Here is a 16,974-nt window from a genome sequence, read left to right as displayed (position 1 = left end):
GTGGACAGACATCAAAGTTTTATAGAGATGCCTAAGTACATCATAAGAACCGTTAAGTTAAAGACTTTGTTTTTACTCAAAAATTAGAAAAATGTAGGTTTCTTCTTTTGAGAGGAATTCCATATCAATATACACACATCTGAAAATTCTTTTTAGAACTACATTGCACAATATGGAAATGTGTCATCACTTCATCTAGGCCCTGGTGGACAGACATTAGATTACCCTGAATTGCTGTAAAAATGCTAGGATGGATAACCTTGGACTCTGTAAGTTCACAGACAATCACACTTAAGATAAATTCTCAGAGTCAAAAGCTATGCTCTTTTCACTGCTCCATGCTCCCCCTGGCTTCTGAGAAACAACTCGTAGCCAGACTCAGTGAGTTACATTTACTTTATTCAAAAGCCTTACCAAATATTTAAAGAACACTTTCATTTTAATAAAATATTAGAAATGTTTTTCTCCAAAAAAATATGTTCAAAGGCAAACCAAGAGTCTAGGTGAATGATCTGAAGCAAAGTGACGTGTGTTCATCAACGCTGTGCTGGCTCCCTCCTGCTCAGAAGGTATCTGTCCCCGAGGACTCCTCGTTGCCTTGTACGGTGCTGGTGCTCGGGGACTGAGCGCAATTGTCAAGGTTCGCAGAGGGCAGAGTCACAGACATCTTGGCAGGTGACGTGTGTGCAGTGAAGAGCGGGACTGTCTCACCACCTGCACAAAGGAGAAAGGCGTTCAGCAACACTAGCACTCCGTGACCACAGACGGTGTTCTCTTTCCAAATTGAACGGGAGACAGTTAGTCTCTTCTCATGTTGTTCAAAATGTCAGAGATAAAACATGCTTTTCCTTTTACTGTGGATACCTTAGATGTAATATTTTACAAGAGAAATAGGCACTAGAAATTGTGGTACCACACATAAGATTGAGTTTTTTTTCCCCCACTAAGTTTACATAGGGGGATGAGCTGGGAAGAAGAAAGTGGTCAGCAGGAATGAAAAAGATAAAAGGGTGATGGTTGTATTGCCACAAATCTATGTGTGAAATTGTCAAAAAGTTAATGAAATATTGTAGTACTAAGTCAGATTGCTAGTTGTTGACCTTGTCATTTGTGGTGAGTCACCTAACCACTCTAAAGTCCAGTGTCTTCATGTTAAATAGAGGGGCAGAGCGATGGAAGAACAGCCGCGAGAGCAGAGTTCAGCACTGCTGGCGTCATTCCAAACCCTACATCCCACTGTGGTGAGTGCTAAGACACCCACTGTCCCCGTAACAGCCTGTTGTCCCTACTGAGCCCATAACAGAGCCTGCTGTCCCTGTTGATGATGAGTGACTGGAAGCCACTGTCACAGCTTGCAGTAAGATGGACTATTGCTTACACAGCAACTTCAAAAGAAGGAGTGGAAGAAGCATTTGAACCCAGGTGTCATGGCAGTGGCCCCTAGCTCTTGGGAAAGCTGAGGGAAGAGGGTGGTGAATTTGAAGCAGTCTGTTAAAAACTAAAATAAAAACACCAAATCCAAGTCCATCTTTGGCAAAGCTCTTTGCTTTTCCTCTTTCTTCTATCCTGACTCTTAGCTCAGGATGTACTGTAAGTGACTGCTCACTGACGGTGCCAGCAGCGCTACACTATTAGTTAACATTTGCACACACAGTCTAAGAGAATGCTGAGTGGTCGTTCAAATAGTGATGACATTTGACTAGAAAGCACTCATTCTGTAAAGTGATTCTCCCCTTCTCTGTATATCTAATTAAATATGGGGGAACGCATTCTATTCGATGGATTGCAAACAGTATTAGACCTGTAAGAATAGAATGTCCAAATGAAGAAATGTTAAAAATTGCATTTAAAAATATTTATAGGGGCCGGGTGGTGGTGGCACACGCCTTTAATCTCAGAACTTGGGAGGCAGAGGCAGGTGAATTCCTGTGAGTTCGAGGCCAACCTGGTCTACAAGAGCTAGGCTGTTACACAGGGAAACCCTGTCTCGAAAAACCAACTTATATATGACATAAGGCTTATTAAAATACGCTTGTGTTTTACAAAGCTATGACCCAGAGTATACAAAATAACCCAGAGACGCACCCAGTAGCACAGCGTAATTTGTGGTGACGTCACAAGTTAGCACTGAGTGGAGTCTACAGCTATACTGCTCCACTCCACCTTACTTCCCCACGCAGCCTGAAGAGGAACTCCATTCCTTGAATCACTCAGCTATCCCAAACTACAGTTTGTTATCTTGAACAAAACTGCTTTATATGCATACCTTGTTCTTATCTATATGCTTAAAATTGCTTGTTAAATTGTTCAATAATGACTTTTTAAAATTCTGAATTGCCAAGTGACAAGTTATGTTTCTTGCAGTTGTTGCTTTATACTTAAATACCAACACAAAATTTTCCAAGAACCTTTCTCTCATCATCTTATCTGATTCTAACAAAGATTCTGTGGGGCAAACAAGATGAACAAGACAGATGTTAAGCTGACCTTGTCATAGGTGTATGCTGGCCTAAACAGCTGTATGACCCTGCTGCATACACGGAGCTAAGATGACAAGGAGTGGATGCAAGGATGAAAAGATAACTCCCGTTCTCAAAATGCTCCTAACGTCATGGTAGACATAGGGGGGCTTAGTTAAAATGATGTGCGAGCTGGTGGGTGGTGGCACACACCTTTAATCCCAGCACTCAGGGGGCAGAGTCAGGTGGATCTCTGTAAGTTCAAGGCCAGCCTGGTCTACAGAGTGAGTTCCAGGACAGCCAGGGCTACACAGAGAAACCCTGTCTTAAAAAAATAAAAATAAGAAAACAAAACATCATCTGCAAGGGGCAGTTGAGCTGGGACTCACGAGAAGCTGGGAAGGCTATAAAGCAAAGGAGAAGAAAAGAACAGATTTAAGTTTGTGTCCAAGGGGTCAACTATAGACTGGGCTGAAAGAATGGTGAACTCTGAAGGCCTGCAGAGGGCAGGGTCAACTCCTGTTTAAAAAGAGCCGGGGAGTTGTGGTGCAGGCCACTTTTAATCCCAGTACTCAGGAGGTGGAGGCAGGCAGATCTGAGCTCCAGGCCAGTCTTGCTTACAGAGAGGCCCAGGACAGCCAAGGCTACACAGAGAGACCCTGTCTTAAAAACAAAACAAAACAAAATTACTCAGCTATCCCAAACTAATGCCAAATAGTTTGTTATCTGAACAAAACTGCTCTATATACACATCAATTTTCTGACCCCAGCTCTCAACTATGACAGAGCCTCAAGGAGTTTGGTGAGCATTAAGCAGGGTCATCACAGGTGTTATATATGCTACTGGAATAGAAACGACATTCAGTTAAGTTAGTTTACTCCAGGGGAACTGACCAGGGGCCATTCCAACAGACACCAGTCCCATGGGGAGGGCTATAGAAGGAACTCTGCTTTAGGGAAAATGATAGGAATGTTACATGGAAACTAGTAAGAAAACAAAACAGAGGATTGGGGCGGTCGCTCAGTCTGGTAGAGTGCTTGTCCAGCACGCACAGATCCTGGGTTTCACACACTGGCTATGCTGCTGAACCCTGTAATCCTAGTACTCAGGAGCTGGAGCTGGGGCTAGAGTGCAGCCTGGGCTACGAGACCCTGTGTGAAAAGTACTCTGGAACACCATCATTTTAAATAAAAATTGTATCAATAAAATGTACCATTTTATTTGTTAATAAACATCTTCAGAAGATATTTTCAAGTTCATAAGTTTTTAAATAATCACTTTTTAGGACTTTAAAAGACAACTTTAAATTGGAATGTTTTAAAAAGCACCAGTTGATTATTGTTAACAGACAAAAGGTTAATATTCAAAGCCGGTAACGGCGGTCAGAGAGCAGAAGAAAGAAGATGAAAGAACAGAACATCCTACTATATCACATTAGAGCACATGCCCGTGTTCTACCTATATTACATGTAGCTTGGTGCTTTCAAGTTTAACTTAAAGCTTCCAGCTATGTCACTACACTATGATGTCACTGTTTCAACAGCTGTTTCCAGGCCTGAACACAAAAATGACTCCTTGATCCCAGGACTAGGCAGTGTCTCATTAGGGCCTGGCGTGCATCTGAGCTCAAGATGCCAGAATCAGACCTTAGATTTGATTCATCCAGAGACATAATTTAATATACTTTAAAAATTCAAAATACTAAAATTTTGCTTTGAAATATTAAAAATTCATAAATATTTTCCATTCTCTGTTGCTGGATTTTTAGGACTAAGGAACACAAAAATAACTATTTATTTATTTGTTTGTTTGTTTTTTCAGAACAGGGTTTCTCTGTGTAGCCCTGGCTGTTTTGGAACTCACTATGCAGATCAGGCTGGCCTCGAACTCAGAGATCCATCTGCCTCCCAGGTACTGGGTGTGTGCCACCACCCGGGCTCAATACAGAATTTTTAATGCATATTAGATATACATGTATCTAGTGCATGTACTTCTTGGGTAGAGAACCCACTTCATCAACAGGTCGTGGATGATGGGTCTAAATGTTAGCGCTTTGGTGACCCATTATTAGATCTTTCCCTGAAAGCTAGGAGGACCCCAAACAAAGCACTGCCTCCAAAAACAACTAAGGTAAAGAGAGGAGCTTTTTCTTGGCAGTTCAAAGAGGACAACAGCCTCACGGACACCTCGTCCTGGCACGTTTATGAATGATGGTCATCTACAAGACGACTGTGCCGTGGTAAGATTCTGACCGCCATCATCTGGACTTTTTCTAGTTGTGAATAAAGACTAGTTTCTTATAAACTGGGCATTAAAAATAAAGTTTAAAAGAAGCAACTGTAATAATCTTTAATCCAGGTCCTCGGAGGATCCTAATTAGCCCAGGGGAATGAACACCATATAACCATGAAAACTATTTCACCTAGGCACTGTTTGGGGAGGAGAAAGGCACAGCATTCAGTATCTTAAGAGGGTCTGTGACCACCCAATTAAAAGGTCTTTTTTATTAATTCTTTGAACATTTCATATAATGTATTTTGACCACAGTCACCCCAAAATCCTCCCAGATCTCCCCACCTCCTATAACTTCAACTTCACGTTTTTCTTTTTCCATTTTATTTTATTCCTTTAAGCCATTCATTCACTGCCCCCGTCCAGGAGCAACTGAATCCACCCTCTGCACTTTTCCCAGCAGGACTGGTAAAAGCTCAGGAGTTGTCTCTCTGAGCAATACGGGTGCAACTTGACTGCACCAGGTACCAGCTGGACTGTCACTAGTCCTCTGTGTGTCTGCCACCTCCTCAAGACTACATAGCCCTGGCTGTCCTGGGGCTCACTATATAGATCAGGCTGGCCTTAAACTCACAGAGAGCACCTAGCTTTCGAGTCTGCTATTAAACGCGTGCTCCACTGGGCCAAGGGCTGCCGCATTTGGGTCTGTTTTCTACTAAGTTCTAGCACGATGCTAGACACATACTGAATCTTGAAATCAAGTAGACTTCTTCCTCGAGGATCTATGGGCTCTTCTAAGTGTGTTTGCATTCATACTCCAGATCTTGTTTTCAAAATCAGCAACTATTCCCAGCAACGCAGTGGCTTCCCAGTTGTCTGAAAATGTTACAGCATTTGAGCAGTGTTTTATTAGGCTCTGGAAGCATTTTCCTATCCACCTTGGTCTCATCTGCTCCTCCTTCAATTCCTTGTGTAAAGCAGCTGCTAAACTCTCCTGCTGCATTAAATTCTCCTCACATACTTAACCCAGCCTGCAGGTTTTACAACGCCCTATCAGTGCTTGAGAACAAATGTTACATGTGCTGACGGGCTGGCTGGTTATATGACACTCCGTGTCCTGGGTAATGTTTGCTTTGCTCTCACTATCCAGAATCACTAGTCACATTTTATCTCTCACCCTTAAAGGGGTATTTTAATAGTTATGATATCTTATTGTGTCCACTTGGTTGTGAGCCTCAGCCTCTAATGGCTGAGCTACCTCACTAGCCTTCAGTATCTTATTCTAAAGTATGGACATACAAGCCCTATTATTCTTGAATTTATTACTGCTTCTGTTTTTCAAATGAACTGACAAATGCTTATCCTAAAATTTATAATTTGAGATAAAATAAGGTAGCTCAGATAGGAAAAATGAACGCCCAGGCACCTGTGAAAACAACTCCAATTCCTTTCCTCTAACAGCAATAGTTAACGTGAAGGGTTTGTTTCTTCTTATGCCAGCTTCCAGCTGCTTCACGTTGTTTAAAACTGACTTCAAAGTTTAAACACTATCCTGTCCCAACAAATAACCTGCCCCAGATGGAATTCTCCTGAGCAATGCCCTCACTGCTCTGGCCACCACACCTGCGGCTTTGAATTCAGCATTTTACAAACTTTCAAACGGATAAAGGCTTCCTTCCCTGTCCCCTAATGTACCTTAGAGAGCTAAGGTTCCTAATTCTGGGTGACTCTGCACATACCGTAGAAGAGTAAAAAAAGGCGCCAGAATTTCTACTGTGTTCATTATGAGAGAGAAGCCTTGGTAAGAAAGTGGAAAAAGCCTTAAGAGCCCCAAATTGTAGACCTTTAGCATAGCAATCTCACCTGTACATACAGAGACAAGACACAAACTGGGCCCACCCTGTGGCCTGCCTGCAGCGCCCAATGAAGCTATATTAAAACACAGTTTTGTCCTTTTTCCCAGTAAAAAACCAGCTAAGCATAGAAATAACCACAATTCCTACTCATAAGGAAGAATTCAGGCCAAATCATTCATTCCCATAGTTCCTCTCATAAAACTGGGTCAACAGAAGCCTGATCAGGTGCCCTCAAAGTAAAGAAGGAAGTCAAACACATGAATGTAATGACTGTCAGCAGATAGGGCCTTGCCTGACAGATGTTTATCTTTATAAAAGGATGGAAGAGGAAAGCAGAGAGCCACACATCAAACTGTAGTCACACACAAAATAACCCAATTTTTAAAAAAGAAAAGAAACTCATGAACTGTTTCTTAGGAGGTTATAGTTCACATTCCCTTACCTAAAGACTTCACAAAAAAAAGTTTAGACTCTCCCCTTGCCCTAGCCAGCTTAGGCCACCCTGCTAGAAACAACCCGTTCTCAGACAGCAAAGGGAAACATACCATTGACCCAAGGGAAGAGCAATTCAATAAAATCCACGGGGTCTCTTTTCATGGTAAGGAAGGAAAGCAGAGAAAAGTGAAACAATTTGTGGCTCACATATAGGCTGGATTTCCTAATCCAAGCTCTGAAAACCAAAATGCTCCAAAAATAAGCTAAATCTGACAGCATGTCGTGACCAAGGCCATGGTACATGTGCACTAAAAATATTGTGTAAAGTAATCTCCAATCTCTGAGGTAAGGTACGTGTGAAATACAAGTGAATTTCATGTTTAGTCAAGAGTACCATCCCTAGATTGCATTATGTATATACAAATATTCTGAGATTTCAAAAATCTAACCAGACCATTCCTGGTCCCAAGCATTTTAGATAAGGCTATTTAACCTACAGTTCTCAGGCCAACAAACTGCTGGGAATACCAAGAACTGGACCACACTGATGGCATGGTGTTAACCTGCACTTCAAAATACAGCCAGTCAACAACCACCAACTGTTGTTTCAAACAAACCCTTGGAACTGAGCAATAATGAAGAAAATGTGTCATAAAGTACAATAAGTATTCCTTTCATCATTTCTCTAGTATTCAAAAAAGCTGCCACTCAAGCTTCTTTTAAAATTTTGACATGCGTGTTTACGTGTGTGTGTGTGTGTGTGTGTGTGTGTGTTGGGGGCGTGTGTGGAGGTCAGAGGTCAGCTTTTGGTAGTCATTTCTCTCCTTCCTCCCCATGGTCCCGGAGACTGAACTCAGGTCACCAGCGGTGAGCAGCCGCAGTCACTAAGCCATCCTGCTGCTGCTCAAGCTTTCAGTCCACACGGATTCCAGGCGGACGTTATAAGAAGTAAGATGTAAGTGAGCAACACTCTAACAATCAGCCCAGGCTTGATGCCTTACACCTGAGCAACACACGCAAAAGGCTCTAGAGTGAGATGCTGGTTTTAAAAAAGAAATTACAAAGATTATAAACACTACATGCTTCATTATTCCAGGCCACACATTCTGTCTGCGAACATTCAACTCAAACCTGGGGTTCTCAAATCTATGGGTCGTGACCCATTTGGGGGTAGAAAACCCTTTCACAGGGATCACCTAAGACCATCGAAAACACAGATATTTACATTATGATTCATAGCAGTAGCAAAATTAGTTTGGAAGTAGCAACAAAAACAATTTTATGGCTGGGGTCAGCACAACAACTATATGCTATATTAAAGGGTCACAGAGTTAGGAAGGCTGAGAACCACTGGTTTAACATATTATATATATGTATTATATATAATATGTTAATATATAATGAAACATCTGAAAATTAGTATTTTAAAATATGACATGCATAGAAAAATCAAAAAAGAGAAACTAAAGCTTTAAAAGGATACTTCTGAATGAAAATGGGCTTTTATGAAGACAAGAGAATGGTAAATATAAGTTACTTACATATTCAAAATCTGCAAAGAGGACAAAATTTAACACCCATCTTTGACACTATTCCTGACTGCACTAATGGTGTTTACTGTGGCGTATCTCTGCTCACTTCCATTCTGCCTGAGTCTCCGGAGTGAGGAAAGAAGCTACTATCTGTCCCTTTGGCTTAACAGACTGGAAACAGATGTCAGTGGGCAGCAGAGGCCCTTCCACTGGAGAACTATAGTGTCCCAAGAGCAGGTCCTTCCTCCCAGTACACCCCCTAGAACCAGGCTAAAGATTCTCTCAGTTGGCTATGTACAGGAAGTGTCACAAATGCCATCACGGCTGTTGGTGCTGCTATACAAACACAAGAGAGAGGGACTGAAAGGTGCTCAGGTGTGGTGGTTTGAAAGAAAATGGTTCCCCAGAGGAGTGGCCCTATTAGGAGATGTAGCCTTGTTGGAGGAAATGTGTCACGGGGGGGGGGGGGGGGGGGGGGGGGGCGGGAGGCTTTGATGTCTTTTTCTCAAGTTTCCCTCAGTGTAACACTCAGTCAATTTCCTATTACCTCCGAGTCAAGATTTGGCACTCTCAGCTCCAGCACCACGTCTGCCTGCACACCACCATACTCCCCGCCATGATGATAATGGAATGAACCACTGAAACTGTAAATGGGCCCCCTCAATTAAATACTTTCTTTATAAGAGTTGTCACGGTCATGGCGTCTCTTCACAGCAATAAAAACCCAAACTATGACAGAAGTTGGTACCAGGGACTGGGATATTGCTGTAATAGGCCTGACCATTTATTTGTTTAGAAGAATTTAGATTTTGATACTTTGGATTTGGAAAGCGGTGAATGCTTTAGGCACTGATAGATGGGCTATACTAGTAGGAGCATGAAGACAGTGGGGTTAAGAGTTATTTGAACTATGGTGGGCTGACTCAAGAAGTTTCAGAGGAGAAGAATTTTAGTATGTTCCCTAGAGATCATTCTTGTAATATTTTGGTGAAGAAAGTGGTTGCCTTTTGCCCGTGTCCAAAGAGTCTGCCTGAGGCAGAAGAGTTTTGGGTTAATTCTGTTAACATAGGAAACCTCAAAACAGCCTAGTATAGACTCTGTTATGTGGTTATTAGCAGTAACTCTAATGAAGATTCATAATGAAAAGAAGCAAGCTGAGCAGGGTAAATTCCAGAGAGTAACTTTTGAGGAAAAAAGAGCACCAGGAGTGGAATGGAGCTAAATCCAACCACACAAAAACAGTTTTTAAAACCTAAAACAAAACAATCTATCATACAATATTATTAAACAAAACAACTTGCAGGGCTGTGTGTTGTGGAACAATCTTTTTGTACACCGTGAAGATGTATTGCTCTCATTGGTTTAATAAAGAGCTAAATGGCCAATAACTGGGCAGGAAGAGGTTAAGTGGGACTTTTGGACAGGGGTGGGGGAAGTGCAGGGATGGGAGAAGCAAGATGAACAGGCTGTGTTGGGGGAAAAAAAGGTACTTTGTGAGCCACGTGGTAGAACTTAGATAAGAAATAAGGGCTAATTTAAGTTGTAAGAGCTAGTCAGTAACCAGACTAAGTTATAGATTAAGCATTTATAACTGATAAGTCCCTGTGTGGTTATTTGGTTCACAGGACAAAAATTATGCCTACAAGTCTTAACTATATAACAGGGATATATGGAAGAAGCCTCTCAAAACACAAACTTTTTCAAAACACAAACTTTTTCATTCCTAAAACAAAGCACGGATTTTGAAATGAATGTTCAGAATTTAAAACAAATAAGGAGACAAAATTAAAGATACTCAAGAAAGATTCATTTTTAATACAAATTTGAGTTTGCACACACACACAAAAAATTTAAGACTATTAATAAGGTATTTAAAATACATTAAAATGTTAGTGTTTTAAAACAAGCAATCTTTTGAATTAAGTTGCTTGCTGGCTCTGTGTCTAAGTAGGTACATCAACTCAAATAATAGCACTTTTCAGAATAGCATCTGGTAACACAAGAGCTTCTATCCAACTGCCAAGAAGTCGCTGGTTAATTCAGGAAATTGACGACTCACCATCTATTCTCAATACAGACCATGATTTACTTTAATAATGTACATTTAATTATTGGAACTCATTAAAAAGCAGTTAAGTACGTAAATGCATTACTCTGCATTGTTATGACATGGTCTGCTTGCCTTTTAGGGGCAAGAATGTCTAGAGGGACATTCCATCATTAAAATCTGGTTGAGAACTGAGAAACCATGTTTTAGTAGACAGCTTTATCTACGGCGGACTTCCTGTTGGCTCAAGAGCTTGTGAGACAGCTCCTAAAACAAATTCCTCCTAGACAACTCTTTAGAAAAGCATGCCATAACAGTTCTAAAAAGAAAAGAATCTTTAAAAGTTTACAATTGATTTGCCTATGTGTTGTGGAATATTATTTTCAGGTGTGTGACTTTTGTTTACGCTGCATTTGTTTAACTCTGTGAAGCTGTGTTACTGTGCCTGTCTAAAACACCCAATGGTCTAATAAAGAGCTGAACAACCAATAGCGAGGCAGGAGCAAGGGTAGTCAGGGCTGGCAGGCAGAGAGGATAGACAGAAGGAGAACTCTGAGAGAACAAGGAAAGGAGGATGCCAGGGGCCAGTCACCCAGCTACACTGCAAGCTACAGAGAAAGAAGCAAAGGAAAGGTATACAGAAATAGAGAAAGATAAAAGCCACAGGCAAAAGGTAGACAGAATAATTAAAGTTAAGAAAAGTGGTCAAGAAACAAGCCGAGCTAAGGCCACAAGTTTTTAACTAAGAAAAGTATCCGTATGGGATTTGTTTGGGAGCCAGGTGGTGGCCCTAAGAAAATCAAGAGTAAAACATCACATAACACCTGTGAAAGATGCCATGCACACTGTATTATTTCATTTACATAAAGTGCAAAATCAAAAAAGTAACAGAAGTCAGAACAGTGGTTGCATCCTTGTGGGTGGAAGATATGACAGAGAGGGAACTAAGGACCCTGGGGCCACACGCGGCTCTCTGCACTGGGACACTGGCCGCGCAAGTGTGGTCTGCTTGGGCTGTTTTTTCGAGCTACAGTACTTTTTCTCTGTGCATATATGTTATTCATACATAAAAAAAAAATAAAACTGGGAAAAACTAATAGGTTAGCTTCAGCAATTAGGGGGAATACAATTGGATTTTTAACTGTTTCTAATGATGACTTAACATTGTTACTGCTAAACTGAATACAAACAGGAGCTTCTGCCAGGCAGTGGTGCACGCCTTTAATCCCAGCACTCAGGAGGCAGAGGGATGTGGATCTCTGAGTTCGAGGCCAGCCTGGTGTACAGTGCGAGTTCCGGGACAGATAGTGCTACACAGAGAAACCCTGTTTCAAAACAACAAACCAACCAACCAAAGGCTCCCTTAAACTCTAGCGTAGTATGCACAAGCCCTTCAGAAGCAAAGAGGAATTATTACTTTGCCATATTGATTCTCACACAACTTACTATCCATTAAATTTTGACAACTAGCTACTTGACGTAATTAAAAACAAGCTATAAAAGAAAAAAGACAAGAAGGAAATAAAAACATACTAATTTTAACTAATCTGGAATATTTCTGAAATCTTAATATGTTCTGTACACATACTGTACTTTTTGTGCAAAACAGTTTGCTGGGGGATGGCACTGTAACTACACTCGAACATAACTGTCACTGTTACTCCACACTAATTCCTGTGATTTCAACTGACAATACTAAACCCGGTCACAGAGTGCAGGAAAACGTCTCTATTGCAATGTTCTTATAAGTGACATTTGGCAGTTACAGAGGCTGAAGGCAAAATGACTAACATTTACAAAGCAAGTTAGCGCTAAAGTTTATATAATCTACAGACAGAAAACCCATTTTCTGAGATGCAGCCCTTTCCTAAATATGAAAATTTCTCACCAACTATGGCTTGCGATTATCACTAAAATTCCATGGCATCATCTGTGCTGTCTTAATGGTGATTTCTGCGACACTAACCACTTCTCACTAAATTTGAGAAGAAAAATTAAATCTGACACCGTGACCAGTTCTCCTCCCTAGGGCTGGACCTGGTAAATTTTAGAGGAGTCAAAGAATGAAAAATGAGCTTTCCCACACAGGAAGCCACTAGAAAATAAGAACAACAACATTCCATGTCCTGACGGGAGCCTGAACCATCTGCCATTGTTGTAAGCTTCAGGCACGGGGAAGGAGGCTGGGTTTCTGCTCCTGCACACGACACCAATGGGAATAAGGCCCGTCCAGGCTCTGCATCACCAGTCCTCTGATAACAGCTCCAAGCTGTGAGGCCCCGCACGGGCCTTGCTGGCACGGCTGTCGGCCGCACACAGCCCCAGAGTGCAGGGTAAGGGAAGGCAGCACTTGCTGGCTGTGAAAACAGTCTGATACAAACCAGATGGGCACTTACAAGATGGGCAACACAAAGGAAAACAATTGGCTCATTCAACAAAGCCAGACCCCTGCCCCAGAGAATTCACAGAAGGCAGACACAGTCACCCTCAGTTGACACAAACAAGAAGCCGTGTGGATACAGTTGAGAGAATGATTTTTCCTCACACTAAACAAAGTTTTCATTTCCAAATTCTTATATTCATTAATTGCAGTTTGAAGCGGTGTTGACCTTGGTGGGGGATTTGTTGTTGTTTGGCAAAAATAAATATTTCAATTGCAGAATATACATATTTTGCGGCACCACAGAAAGGATGGGCATACAGAAACTAATTCTGCGCTCTTCCTTAAGAGGAGTACTAACTACACTCTCTCAGGAAACTGGCACAGTCAGATGACTGAGCACGCTGACACAGTAATTAGAAAATACCCAACACAGACTTCCAGGGCCGCCTAAGTTAGGACGGCATGAAAGGCTCCCGAGAGAACTAACCTGCTACCTAAGTACTTTCCTGGGTTCATAGATAATAGAGCATCACTGCAATTACAGTAACAGGAAGAAGTAACCCATGTCCCCCTGTGGCTTCTGAGCTGACAATCGGACTTAGTGTAACCTTGGGTGGTTCAGCTCCCTCCCACCCTTCTGCTCGCATGAGTCCCCACCCCACGCGTGGACACATATGCACGCACTCACAGTTTCACGGCTCTAGTACGTATTTTACAAGCAACTGGTGCTCCAGCTTAAAGTAATTTAAGTATAATTATGGTTCCATGCTAACATCTTTTAAGAAAGAACTTTTTATTAAAGACATTTCCTGTGTTGCCTTTTGTCATTAGAACTCTGAGGTGGTTTTTCTGAGAAATGTCGTAGTTCTTCAATGTTTTCCTGTGTACTCACCTGTGGTCTGAACCAGGGTGCCAAAGTCTACACTTGCCTGCCGAGCCTTGAGTAATCCCTTTCTCTTTGGTTTTAAAAACCTGAGAGCTGGGACTAGAGGATGGCTCAGTTCTCGCTGCACACGCAGAGTCCCCAGCACCTACAGAAAGGCTGGATATGGGTGGAGATGGGCAGATCCTGAAAGCTCTCTGACCAGTTAGCCTAGCTGAAGTAAGGACACCTGAGGGCATTTTCTAGTCTCCCCATGGAGCCTCTCTCATGCACACACAGGAGAATTGCTGACAGAATACAATTGACTAAAAACAGTGCCTGCCAACAGGTATGATTATAACACAAAAGGCATCCTTGCTAGTCAACTTTGCAAGATCTAACTATACACTGTACAAGTCAAAGGGGAACTGTGAAGAATCCAGTATGTACATATAGCAATATAAATTCAAACATGCTATACCTAGCCATGACTTACGATCACTTATGAGGAACAAACGTGCCATGTAGAGTCAATGTACCTGCCTGAAGTCACACAGAACGCAGATCCTGCTGGCACTCTGGCACCAACATCAGAGCTCAGAACTAGCACGGGTTCAGTGCCCACCTGTTAAAGGAGCAGCTGCACATTGTAAGTGGAGAAAGGAGGAGCAATTTCCTCCACACAGTCATGCTAATTATAGCTACTACTTCCTTAGTTCCTAATATGTGTCTTCTATAATATCATGCCTTATAATAAGAGAATCTGTTCTTTAATGACCATACCAACCTAATGAAGCATGTATGATACTCCAGATCAGAAAAGCAGAGAGGTTAAGCTGTGGTGTGAACCTAGGCGGCCTGACTCCAGACTGCACTGCCTCTATTCTGTGTCTACAACAGAAGCACAAAGTCACAGAAACCAACAGAGTCAGTCAACTGCTCCATTTCTGAATCAGAACTGTGAGCACCAGCAAAGCTGGCCTCCACATTAGGCAGTGTCAAGGTGAAGCCTGGAATCTGTGTTTTAAATAATTAGAAAAGTTCACATCTGTTCAGATTAGAAGCACTGTCCTCAGACACCAGAGACGTGCCTAGAACTGCAAGCAGAGCCCACGCCCACTGCTGCCCTGCTCTGCTGCTGAACTGAAGGAAACAACCCTCCTGGTTCCCAGTGTGCGAACCGGCAGCCATGGACTGCTATCCAGGACAGCCAGAGATGTTAACACAGAGAAGCATTGGTAACATGTTAACTTGTAACTGTAGTTAATTTCTGTGGAGGAAGGCTATGCTGTGTAAGAGACCCTCACAAACTTGGAGAGTAGCTACCAGCAGTGACAATTCCATCCCTTGGTTTAGGTGCCCTAGAGACAGTTTCCCTCCTCCCAGGGATGTTTACTTCATTAATCACACACACACACAGACACACACACAGATGCTGTCAATCTATACACAGTTACGTCAGTGGTTTTGGAGAGCTTGCAAGATGGCTTGGCAGGGAAAGGTTCTTGCCGTCAAACTGCCGACCCGAGTCTAATCCCGGGACCCACACAGTAGAAGGAGAAAACTGATTCCTGAAAACTGTCCTCTGACCTCCCCCTGCATGGCTTGTTATATTCTCATGTAGTCCTTTATGCACTCTGTCCATTGTAAAGGACATCACCATGCACAGTTCTATCCTAGATAATATATTATGCATGCTCTCCACCCCGCCTTAAAACTTTTTATTATACACTCATTTGCTGTGTGTGTGCAAACAACACACACATATTGAGGGCAAAGGACAAATTTCGAGAGTTGGTTCTCTCCTTCCACCATGCAGGTCCTGAGGATTGAACAAGAGGCCAGGCTTGGTGATGGCTGGGCCATCTCTCTGGCCTTCTATTTAGTTCATTCTTAAACAACTGACTTAACTGTATATTTTTTTCCCTAGATGATCTGTATTTCCCCCTCTTTTAAATCAAAAGCATAAATTTTCATACAGAAACTGAAGTTAAAATAATCGTCTATGGGCTAGAGAAATGGTTCAGCACTGGGCTGCTCTTCCAGAGTTCCTGAGTTCAGTTCCCAGCAATCACATGGTGGCTCACAACCATCTGTAATGAGATCTGGTGTTTTCTTCTTGTCGGCAGGCATACTGCAGAACACTATATACATAATAAATAAATCTTTAACTTCCTTTAAAAACAAAACAAAAAATCATCTGTTTTAAAACCCATGAATGTTCCAGAGAAGAGTCTTTCCTCATAAGGTTACACTCCAGCTTGTATGCAGATATCCTCACATAAACTGAAACACAAAGATGATGTGGTGGCTTAAATAGGAATGGCTCCATAAGAGCATAGTCATGAGGGAGTAAGACTATTAGGAGCTGTATCCTTTTCTGGGGTAGGTGTGGCCTTGGAGGAAGTGTGTCACTGCGGATGGACTTTGAGATTTCAAATGTTTAAGCCAGGCCCAGTGTCTCTCAATTCCTGCTGTAGAACTCTCAGCTACCTCTCCAGTATCATGTCTGCCTACATACCACTATGCCTTCTACCATGATAATAACAGACTAAACCTCTCACCTGTGAATAAGCCCCAATTTAATGCTTTCCTTTATAGGAGTTGCCATGGTTATGTTTCTTCACAGCAATATAACACTGACTAAAACAGAAAGAACCAGGACTGGGGTATGGCTATGATAGGCTTGAACGTGCTTTTGTTTGGAGGAATATGGACTTTGGAAATTTTAGATTAGGAAAGTAGACATTTGTAGATGACAAATATACTCAGATAATGCTTGTTACCAGTTTGAATATATGGATTTCTGGTGCTTGTTAGTCTGTAACCCATCATCTCTCTCTGAGACCCACATGTCTGTTCTGTGCTTTGCTTCTGGACTGGGAATGGAATTCAGGCCTGTGCACCAGGCTGACGTCCTAACACTGAGCTATACTTCCCCACACATGTGGTTTGAAGCGGCCACCCTACCTTAAGACCAGAAAAGTACACTTAAAAAAGTTCAGTTAGAGACGGAGCTGGGAGGCGCCCGCGCCGGCAGACGGAGCTGGGAGGCGCCCGCGCCGCGCCGGCAGACGGAGCTGGGAGGCGCCCGCGCCGCGCCGGCAGACGGAGCTGGGAGGCGCCCGCGCCGCGCCGGCAGACGGAGCTGGGAGGCGCCCGCGCCG

General features: G+C 42.4%; 1 protein-coding gene across 1 annotated transcript in view; it reads right to left on the bottom strand.

Moving 5' to 3' along the window:
- Positions 1 to 381: 381 nt before the first annotated feature.
- Positions 382 to 16,974, bottom strand: part of Kiaa0586 (KIAA0586 ortholog) — a 92,971-nt gene continuing 76,378 nt past the window's right edge. The window contains exon 30 of the mRNA XM_050153563.1: positions 382 to 714. Within this exon, the coding sequence (XP_050009520.1) occupies positions 563 to 714 (152 nt within the window). The 3' untranslated portion in view covers positions 382 to 562. The remainder of the gene's footprint in view (positions 715 to 16,974) is intronic.

Source organism: Alexandromys fortis, unplaced genomic scaffold (genome assembly GCF_014885135.2).
Source record: "Alexandromys fortis isolate MF-2015 unplaced genomic scaffold, M_Fortis_MF-2015_v1.1 scaffold_82, whole genome shotgun sequence".
Classification (NCBI taxonomy): domain Eukaryota; kingdom Metazoa; phylum Chordata; class Mammalia; order Rodentia; family Cricetidae; genus Alexandromys; species Alexandromys fortis.
Note: the sequence above shows the minus strand (reverse complement) of the source record. Positions and strands in the feature narration are given on the sequence as shown.